Source organism: Aptenodytes forsteri, unplaced genomic scaffold (genome assembly GCF_000699145.1).
Source record: "Aptenodytes forsteri isolate BGI_AS27 unplaced genomic scaffold, ASM69914v1 Scaffold8, whole genome shotgun sequence".
Lineage (NCBI taxonomy): Eukaryota > Metazoa > Chordata > Aves > Sphenisciformes > Spheniscidae > Aptenodytes > Aptenodytes forsteri.
In genome coordinates, this window is record NW_008796218.1 from 2,643,477 (window position 1) to 2,654,615 (window position 11,139).

Sequence of the window (11,139 nt, forward strand, 5' to 3'; positions counted from 1 at the left end):
CAGCTTTCCCCAGTTTATGTACTGAGCATGACGTCACATGGTATGGAATGTCCCTTTGGCCAGTTTGGCTGTGCCCCCTCCCAGCTTCTTGTGCACCTCCAGCCTTCTCGGTCAGTAGAGCACGGAAAACTAAAAAGTCCTTGGCTAGTGCAAGCACTACCTAGCAACAACTAAAACATCGGTGTGTTATCAACTTTGTTCTCATCCTAAATCCAAAACACAGCACTGTACCAGCTACTAGGAAGGAAATTAACTCTATCCCTGCCGAAACCAGGACAGCTGAAAAAAAAAGGGACTGACTTTGTTATAAAGTAGTATAAGCCTCATGTGGACCCTTTGATACTTTTTCCTTTGTTGCTGTGAATAATGAATAATAATACTAGACCAACTGAGTATCCCTCAATAAAGTTCAGTGGAAGTTCCTACCTTTTGGATATGTCTCTTTCAGCAGAACTCTGAAACATTAGCATAGAGATTCAAAAGCCGATGCTGTTGCTAAATGATTTTATGCACTGTATTAAATAACTTACTTATATATGACTGACAGGCCAGTAAAAATGATTTAATGAATGCTAGTTTTCTGAAATGGATGGGATATATTTTTCAATATTGATGTAGAAATTCCCAGGCTTTTCTTTACTTTAAGTGTTTATGTAAGTGTTAAGGGTATAAATATTTATAATTTGATTAAATTTTGTATAGCTATGGTTCTTTATGAAATACTGCGGTTTATAGCTGATACCACTATATGAAATAGCTAGTCTACTGTTTTGTCTTCTGTATTGCTATATTTCAGCCTAAATCAACTGTCATTGGATTAATCAAGGAAATGATTGCAAAATTTGAGGAAGAGCTCCCTTTGTATTCACTGTCATCTTCTGATGCAGCCAGGCGATCAGAACTTCTCTCCTACATTGCAAAGATTACTGAAGGTGTGGATGTTTTCATATATTTGTTTGTAATGTTCCTATACAATATCTGTTTTATTTATTGTTATTACTTGATATCACAAAGATGCCTACACAATTTTAATAACTGAATTTTTGGTGTTTGCATGTCCACAGTGTTTGGTATTTTCTCTGTACAATCAAAAGCGCCTCTTTTTGAACCGAGAGCTCATATTCTCTTTATTTGAATAAGCAGCTCATTTTGCATGTTTGCATTTAAGCCTACTGAAAAACGCTGTAGACTTGGTACTACTCACTTGTTGGAAATTACTGCAGCAAAACTCTGTGTGAGATCTTGTGGAAAGGAAACGTGATTTTATTATGAACAAGTCGATTTTACCCAGTCACAGTCATTTGTTCTCTCAGATCTCATTCACTCACACTCTCACATCCACAGTCGCAAGCCCTGAGACCCGTCTGACCACAATCACTGGTGTGCAACACTGAGGACACGGAGTGCTGGCTGTTGAGCCCGTATCATGTCTCTTGGGTTCTTCTTGTTCAGTGGTGACAAGCTGATTCTGGACTTGTCTTTTACACCTTTCGGGAGTGGATGCTATTTGGCATTTTTGCCTCATTACTTTATCTCACCTATTGTAAATCTTGGGCAAAATTCCTGAATTTCACAGTTCTCATGTTTTCCTTATCTGGGTATTTTATTGCTCCAATCCTGTTGTTCTTCATCCTGACACATTTTCTCCAGGTCAGTCTTTTCTTCTTCCTTCTTTTAGTGAAATCACAGATGGTGATCTGTGGCAACTAGTGCAAACCTTTCCCTTTAACCCTTTTCTGCTGTTTCTTCTGGTAATTGTGTACACATACATGCTTGTGAGCACGTGTGTGTGCGCGCAATACACATTTCTAGTCAATCAATCTTAATGTTTCTGTTACAAATCTCTCTGCATTATGCTCAGAATGAGAATCGTTGTGATACCAGTAGCATTCACTAATCAACGTCAGATTGTTGTATTTTAATCAAATTCCATTTTGCATGTCTTTTTAAAATATGAAATATTTTACAAATTTTATGACCATGGTATATATTCACACCTGTAACAGTAGCAAAGGGAGCATTGTTTGTATGGTCTTAGTGTCTGGCTTCTTGATATTGTTATGCTTGCATTTTCTACTTAGTGGAAAAACGTTCCTATCCAGAGAGGAATATTCATGTTTTACACTATGCAACTTGGGATGAATTTTCTGTGGTCAGGCTTGACTGCTATCTTGAAGAAGTTTACTTAATTTGGTTTCACTCTGGCACAACCGTGATCCTTTACAAAGCGGCAATACTTGTATTGATACAGTGTGGACCAGCACTGAAGTTTGTGGTTTTCTTTTAATTGTAGGAGAGACTGACATGAAATCACAGAGTAAAATTGGTGGAGGCAAAAATGAAGGATGTTTTAACAAAATTACTGTTGTGGGAGCTGGAGATCTTGGCATTGCATGTGTGCTAGCAGTTGCGGCAAAGGTACATAATTATTATAAAGAGCAACAGATCTGATTAATAGAGAGGCTTCCAACCTAGTTCTTGGTGTCTGACACATAGAAGTAACTCAGCAGTTTTTAATAGCCATGTCACTGCTTATGTCATTTGTCTCTTCATTTAACTTATGGACACACAGAAGTGTTAGTTTCTGCCTTGTTTTCTCAGTCAGCTTTTTAAATACAGAGGTTGTATATCGAATTCACTTATTTTGAAAATCCTTAGTTAAAGGATTCTTGCCTGAGCGGTGGCCTCTTACAATTGGGATCTCCTAGTCCCCTGGAAAAGGATAGTCTGTAGATGGTCTGTACTTCATTACGGTTATATGCTCACAGACAACAGTAGCATCAACATTTAAAATTTCCCAGAGATGATTTTGTGAGTTTTTTATTTGTTTGTTTCATAATGAGTCATTTCCAATTAAACTCACTAAACTAAATTCTTTTTCTTGCGATTTGACAGTAATTTTGGTCAGTAATTTTGTTTCGTTTATACACAGTACAACAAACACTGGAGGAATACTGGTTTTTATTCCTCACCCCCACAAGAACAAGTTTTGGTTTGTTTTATTGTTGATCTGCATTATTTTTATTCATACAGGGTGCTGCAGACAAGGTAGTTCTTCTGGATCTTTCTGAAGGTGCAGCAAAAGGAGGGACCATGGACTTGGAGATCTTTGCTCTGCCAAATGTGGAGATCAGCAAAGGTACTAGATGTTGTTGCTGGAATGGGAGCGAGTACTGTACTGTGTGTGCTTGTGCTCGTTTTAATGAGAGCAGGACACTTGGGGAGATACAGAGGCTCTGGCATATAGGCCATGTTTCTAAAAAGATGTTATCTTTTCATAGTTTCTTGCTTTTCTTCTTTTCAGGGCAAAATTGGAAAGGGAAGGTTCAGCAAAGCTTGCATCGCTTTTATTTCAGGCTTTTTTCATTCTGTTTACAGAGGTAGAGGTATGTGAGTTTGTACTTTCAGGGTAAGAGGCTAATGCTGAAATTGGACTCGCGCAGAAATAGAGAGAAGCCAAGCTAGTACTTCAGTGTCTTAGGTGGAGAGAGGGAAGGAAGGGGGAAAAAAATACGTGTATGTTAGGGAATTGGATATAGCTGTGAGAGCAGTCTTAGAAAGGCTGATAAATAAAGGTAAGTTTCAAAGTACTGCTTTCCTAGATTGATGTTCATTAAACATGCACATGGCCAATAGTTAGTTCTTAATCATTATCACTGCATATTCAAACAATTGGTTATTCACAATCTTGTCCTCAATTAGCTGTGAGTGTACAATTCAACAGAGTTGATGCCATGTCTCCATAGTTAGTGGTGATGGCTCCAGTCTGTGATGGTCTTAATCACAGAGGTCGAGGTGATGTGGCTCGAAAGCTCTTCCACAGGGGAAGCTGGAACTGAATTGAGCAACTTTCTCATTCTGCCTTGCTTGTCTGTGGTGCTTTTATATTCCTTGCACCCTCTGCAAGATGAAATGGGGGGCTTTCTTGTGCTTCTGATGTAATTTAACTTATTTTGGGGACAGGGACTTGTTCTGGTTCCACCTGCTTATTCTGCACCTGACATTGCCTGCTCTACATCTTTTGATCTTATCTTGCAGGTTTTACTGCTAGCACATTTTTTTCCTGAACTCTGGTTGTGCAACTGTACCACAAATCTCTGTGCCTTTGTGGTTACCTATTACATATTTATATTTAGCTGTGGTACAAAAAGCTTGTGTGTTGTTGCTGGCTATGTTATTAGTAGTGTTACAATATTACAAAATGCTTATACACTCTCACCTGTTATTTTAGTATGCTTATATCTAGGTTTGGGACAAGCTGGTATTAATTAGATCCTCCTTAGTATGCTTCCAGTTTGTTGGTGCACTAGGCCTCTGCTTTGGCTCCAGCTGGTTCCAGAAGTGGTGTGACAGTCAAGTTACCTGGTTTCTGTGTCCAAGCTGATCACCTGTATCGTACGCAGATATTCAGAGTTACCCGCTCAAGGCAGCTTTGACTTATGAATTTCTGCAGCAAATATAGTTGTGTTTTTTCTTGGGCTAGTAAATACATGTCTTTTACTTGAGTTAATAAATAGACTTTTGGAACACTTTTTATGGTTGTCTACATGTCCTTGATTGAGCTATAAGATCAAAAATTATAGAAGCCTCAGATAAAGGAGTAAAAGTCTTCCCCCTTCTTTAAAAATCAGAATAAAAATGAAGGAGCCTTTTCACGGATGTGGTTTTTTTTTTTTATTTTCCTCTCTTGCCAAGAAAACTTGGAAGAGCTTATCTGTCAACCCCATCTAGATGTTTTCTGGTCTCTGCTCTGTAACCTTGGACAAATTGTAGTCTGCCTTCTGTGTTTGCTGACTATGAAATGGGAAAAGTAGTTCTGTGGGAGAGCTGTGTTTTACAGGTGCTGTGGAAGTGCCCCAAATTCCACATTGGGGGATATGGGGGGAGACAGGAGGGGAAGAATCCCCAACTAAGCTGGATGCTGCAGTTCAGCCTTTAGAACGGCTCTTTGTTTGCATCCAAAACTTGATAGAATGACATAAATTTTAAAAACATATTTTCTTTATATTTTCAGATTTTTCTGCTTCAGCTGATTCGAAAGTTGTGGTGCTTACAGTTAATTCTCTGGGTAATGCTCAGACTTATCTTGATGTCATACAAAGCAATGTGGATTTGTTCAGAGGAATTATCCCAGCAATATCACACTACAGTCAGAACACTGTTCTCCTTGTTGCTTCTCATCCAGGTGTGTTGGTACTTCACCTAATGCTCTGTCCCTCAGCTGGCTTTCTCTCTGGCCTGTTTTAAAAATACGTTACTGCTGAATACACTGACTTAGTCAAAAATTTTTGCTACTCTGAAAGATGTTTTCCTTTTCAGCTTTGAGCAGGACACTGTCTTTGAGGGTTTTTTCTTTACTGTTACCAAGATAAAAGAAAATAGTATACTTTGTTTTGTATAAAAGGTATGTATTTCTGTATGTTTCTGTACGTAGTTTCCACCTGACTGTATCTACAAGATTAGCATCCATTGGCTGTTGTCTTGTCGGTTGTGAGTTTTATGTACATTTTTCTCCTGTGCAGTAAGGATAGATGCATGTGTTATGTGCCATATGATCAGACTCACAGACTAATGTACATAATGTAGTGTTGATAGTAAATATTGCAGCTATGTTTTGGTGGAAAGTTTAAATCTGTTGGGTCAATGATACTGTGAAGGAAGACAAAGCAAAAACACTACTTAAAAGGGAAAGAAGTACGTGTGAGCCTCTGTCCTGTAAACGCACTGAAGACAGCCCTTTTCTATTTCTCAAGTGCTTCTTACCCTTCCTATTATTTAGAGCTGTGGAGATGGAGAACAGAGTGCTTGCCAAATGAAAAGAAATTAAACACTGGCTGAACTAAATTTAGAAGCATGTGAGATTTTTGGTAGAGGGAAGCATGGTAACTCATTCTGAAGTTTCACTTGACTTCTCTTAAAACTTTACTTGGGCTGTGAATTTTCTTCGCCTCCTAAAACACATGGTGTTTTAGGTTGAAATAAACTACTGATATGTTCTTACATGCTTATACCTTCTCTCAAGTAAACAGCTTGGTCCTGAGTTTTTCATAATTGTGATTCGTAGTTTGCACTTATGTTGAATTTTGAGTGGTCCTTCATTGTCAACATATTTTTCTTTCATAATAGTTGAAGTAATGACATATGTGTCATGGAAGCTGAGCGCGTTTCCCAAAAGCAGAGTTATTGGAGTAGGTGCCAACTTAGATACAGAGAGATTTCAGTATATACTGACAAACATTTTGAAAGCACAGGTGCTGGCAAAAGATGCTTGGATTATTGGTGAACAAGGGGAAAACAAAGGTAAAATGATACTTTATTATGGCTATGAGTATATAATGTCCTGGCAGTGCTTAAGTAGTTGAGTAATGAAAGACTAACTGAGAAAAGTAATGAAGGTAGTCATAAGCAGGGTGGTAGATTTTCATAATAATGGTTCTAAATAATACAATTTTGGTGTGTGCCTGAGACTGTAGACCTGGATGGCAGTAAAAGTATTTGACATTTCTCACAGTAAAAAAAAAAATGTAGAAAATACAACCTCAAATGCTTTTTATTTGGTATAACAATATAGGTTAGAGGTACAGAAAGAGGAAGGAAATGTGGTATAATATATGGTAGGTTACTGCTAATGTAAGAATTATTACATGTACTTCATTTTTAAGCAAGTGTCTCTGGCCAGGTGCTACTATAGAGTTTATTTTAGCAGTCCAGGGAACCTTAGAAGGTCATCAACTACATTTGGGTTGTTGTGGGGAAAGGAAGGTTTAGAAAGCTTGAATTTTTTTTTTTTTCTTCTCCCCCCCACCTTATCTGGTACCTATTTTAGTCACTGTTTAGATGTGCATTTAAATGTTGGTTGTTTCTATTTAGTACCATCATGGACCAGTTGTAATTTAGTTGCAAATCAAACGGAAGCAATGGCTGCTCATAATTCAAGGGAAGAGGTGGCTAACAGGTAACGCCATTATAATCTTTTTTTTTTTTCCCCTTCATGTTTAAGCACTTGATGTTTGCAGAGTTTTTTCCTTCAGCTCTTTATGAAGAGGAGCAAGTTTGCTCTAAAATGTTCACACATTGAGTTTATAGGAAATTGTAGGTCTTAGGGTCATTCACTTTCATATATGTGTATGTGCCCACTGTTCTTCTGAAGTTTTCAGTAATGTTGTGCCTGTGATGATCTAAGGACAAGACAAGCTTTGTAGAATTTACACTAGAATATTACAGCTGCCAGTTCAATTTTGTTTAAAAAAAAAAAAAGTAGACAAGCCTTTTGGCACACTTTTCTCAGAGCTTGTGTGGAAGCAGTTTACTTCAAAGCAAAGTACACTTTTGGATCAATTTACCTGATTTAATTAGCCACATATCAGTCACACCTCTTGACAGAAGAGAGAATTGTAACTAGTGTGGGTAAAATATACATAAAGAAATTCTTTAAAGCAATTCTTAATTCCCTTCTGTTGTTTTCCAAAACAGAGAATCATGTTTTTATAGTACACTTTACCTGACATGGTACATTTAATCTGTCTTTTGGGTTTTACATATAAACCAAAATAGGAATAATGAAAACCTAAACATCATGTTTTTCTCCTTTTCCTGATTTATATAGAGCTATGGAAGTTCTAAAAGGAAAAGGTCAGAGATCTTGGTCTGTTGGGCTCTCAGTTGCTGATTTGACTGACAGTATACTGAAAGATAAAAGAAAGGTTCATTCTGTATCCACTCTGGCAAAGGTAAATGTGTTATTAGTATCTTTTGGTTGGCACTGTAATTATATTATTTTACTGGATATGACCATTAAGTTTAGCAGCACAGACATCTCACTTAAAGTAACTGTTCTGAAGTAGCACTACTTCCATTACTTTCTTCCAACAACAGCTTTCAATTCTAGTCCGAAAATGAGCAAAAATCAATTGTTGTGTTAATCTGAAACCAATGTTAAAAGTGGATTATTATCCCAAAAATACAACAGTCCAGAGGGAAAATACATTCAGGGTTGCTGACCAGCTCCCCGTGAATAGCTGGATTTGGCAAATGAAGAGAAATGTGTGTGTCGCAGTTTCCAAGTGCTCAGAATTGAACATAGATTTTTCCAGGGGCCAAAAGAGTTCAGTATCTTTTATGAAAGTATAAAATGCATTTTCTGCCAGTATTTTACTTGACCAGCTTTGAAACAGCTGCTTTTTTACTCCTTGATAACTTTACATTGAGGAGACGATTATGAAGCTATATTTAACTTAAAATTGTAGACTGAACCATGTTTCAAGTTTATCCTAGGAGGATATAAACAAAATCTACAATGTAAACTTGAATTATAGGGATATAAGTTTAATAAAGTCTCTCACAGAATGAATATGGGATCAATACTTAAAAATATTCCCTGGATAGCTCTCTGGCTGCATTTTTAAATTTCTTTTGTTCAGTCCTAAAAGAACTAATGATACTGTACTATCAAGTGTACAGTATTGTACAGCTTGTTCTACCTAAGAAACTGGTTAAATGGTGTTTTGTAGTATGAGCTTTGCCTGCATTGTGGAGGTCTGATATATCTATATTGGGAAATTCCTCCAAGTGTGGCATGGTTCAAGATTTTTTTTATCCGTACAGTAATATTTTAGTTTCTGTATAGTAACCCATCGCACGGGATCTGAAATAACTGGAACTTGACCTATACAGAACATGTCATATGATGGAATATCCTTGCTTAATTAAAATAATCAAGTTTCAATAATCCATGCTTCAAACGGAGCAGGAATAAGTAACTGTGTGACAGTTGTCTTCGTGTGTTGTTTCAGGGATGTTGCAATATAAACAGCGAAGTATTCATAAGTCTACCATGTATTCTTGGAACCAACGGAGTGATTGAAATGGTCAAACTAGAAGAAGATCCACTAGTGCAAGAGAAACTGCAAAGCACTGCAGGATCAATTCATGACCTTCAGCAGCAACTGAAACTGTAAGCAAGCACAAGGGAAGCCACCGTGTCTGCTCACAGAAGTCAGAGATTTGCTAGGCAGAAAGGGTCGCTTGGTATATACGGATTTCTATATAAAACAAGAAGTTTTTTTACTTTCAATTACTTTCAGTTTTGGTTTAAATTATTTAATACTGCACTACACAGTAATTTCTTATTTGAAAAGTGCACTTTTGGTAGCCAAAATGAGAAGGGTAATGTGCAAGAATGTTTTACCTAAGTTCAGGTGACTTTTGCCTGTGGTTTTTTGTTGCTAATTATAGCCTGATTCTTGGGTTATTCTTAGCTCTTTGCACCTCATTAGGACACGGTCTAGGAGAGCAACTTACCCAGCTCTGTGGAAACTCCAGTGCGTAGAGCTCCAGGTTTTTAAGTGCTGCATCAGGGGTTTGTCTAGAATGTGGTCACACTCCAGCTCTTCAGGGCACTGGGGGATGCGGTTCGATAGCTCCATCTTCCATGCCTATCACAGATGCTCTTATGTCAGTGGGCTCCTGCTTACTACTAAGGGGGGGAAAAAAGCTAAAAGCATGATGTTAGCAGGATCCTGCAAACCTGAAGTATTGGATATGAATTTCTGTCGAATGTTTACTGATGTCTGAGACTTTCTGGTCATGACTTGTTTGCTCTTATTTTGTAAGGACGTTCAGAGCGCTAAAGCATCTGCAGTCCTCGGTACATACATGCAACACTCCTACCCTGTGCAGCACTGGAACAGGTGCTCTTCCTGAAAGGGCAGAGCAGGGGGTGGGCTTCAAATAAAGAATAAAACCTGATAGTTAAGTAATGCAGAAGTATCTGCGAGTTCAGGCCTTGATCCAAAGCCAGCTGATGTCAGTAAGCTTTACATCAGCCTGAGGAGAATACAGCTACTTGAGAAGGCAACAGAACCTGTAACCCTCCTCGGGGGAGGCCAGGGATGTGGTGAAAAAGCAGATGTGGATTTTTAGATAAAAATCAAAAAGCAGGTGTTTTTAAAGGTTTTTGGGGTGTTCTAAACTCCTGATTTACTGCACTGGTAAAATACTATGTTCCTCCCGATTATACCTCAGCATCACCATGCAGGCAGAGGAGATGTGGGCTCCACTTCTGCTGCGTGCAGCATAAGAATGTCATTCCACGTTTACGTTTTGAGGTGTGACTGGTTAAATATTGATGAAGCTTTCTAAGCAAAAGTAGGGTATGCATCACAGCAAAAGATCTATCCCTTTGTGCCTTCCAGTTATATCTCACAAAGAGCCAGACTTCCACGGAATTCTGAGTTTATATTGATGTCAGAATTAAGATAGAAAGAAAAAAACCCCTTGAGTAATTCAGGTTGGGTTTTTTTTTTTTCATGGAATACTCAAATTAGCTCCTTTGTGGTTGTCAGTGCCAGGACAAAATTAGTGATGGCTGCAGGTGACTGACTATGCAGCTATATTAAAAAAAAAAGCACCCAACATGATGGCTGGATGTCGGGTTTTTTTTTTTTTTCTCTTACTTTGGAAAAAACCAGCATAAAATTACGGGTTTACGTTGTTCTTCAAAGTGTTGCGTTTAATCTATTGAGCATTTATTCTCATGTGAGTAGTCTGGGTGTTTTGTTTATTTAGGGGTTTTTTATTAATAGTTTTAATCATAAAAGCTGCAAACTCTTCCAGGGATGTCTTTTAGATTGATGCTTATGTTGTAAAATAACTAATCTTGGCTATTTAGAAGAAATGTCATTCTCACGTTTGCGTCGTATTCCTTGAGAAATAACCGAAGGTCGGCAGCTTGATCAGTGCGGCGGGAAATGGCACTTTACATCCTCACGGAAAATTAACTCCCCAAAATACTTGTTAACAATAAACTGCACTACAAAGACTTTTTAGACATTTTGTGAAGTATTTTCAATACACAAAGTACTGCTAGAGCGAGGCGTCTCTGAGGGATGTCTACAGGCAGGGTGGGAGGCAGCTGCCAGCCGGTGCCGGTGGAGCTCCCGGCGGGGGGCCCTGCCCGCGGCGCCCAGCACCTCCGGCGGGCGCTGGGCTCTGCCGAACGGCACAGGCTGAGCCTGGCGGGGGCGCGGCTGCCCGGTCTCCTGGCGCAAGCTGTGCTCCGCTCCCCGCACACGACGCGGCCCCGGCCCTCGCCCTCCCGCCCTCTCGCGGAAGTGTCGTCGCGGCCGGGCGGAAGCGGGT

At 38.8% G+C, this 11,139-nt stretch overlaps 1 protein-coding gene across 1 annotated transcript in view; it reads left to right on the forward strand.

Annotated features, from left to right (window-relative positions):
- The window catches only part of LOC103906729 (ubiquitin-conjugating enzyme E2 variant 3), a 34,985-nt gene that overhangs the window by 2,349 nt on the left and 21,497 nt on the right, over nucleotides 1–11,139 (forward strand). The window contains exons 4-11 of the mRNA XM_009288760.2: nucleotides 797–932; nucleotides 2,294–2,418; nucleotides 3,034–3,139; nucleotides 5,015–5,185; nucleotides 6,127–6,300; nucleotides 6,871–6,955; nucleotides 7,607–7,730; nucleotides 8,793–8,953. Coding sequence (XP_009287035.1) covers nucleotides 797–932; nucleotides 2,294–2,418; nucleotides 3,034–3,139; nucleotides 5,015–5,185; nucleotides 6,127–6,300; nucleotides 6,871–6,955; nucleotides 7,607–7,730; nucleotides 8,793–8,953 — 1,082 coding nt within the window. The remainder of the gene's footprint in view (nucleotides 1–796; nucleotides 933–2,293; nucleotides 2,419–3,033; nucleotides 3,140–5,014; nucleotides 5,186–6,126; nucleotides 6,301–6,870; nucleotides 6,956–7,606; nucleotides 7,731–8,792; nucleotides 8,954–11,139) is intronic.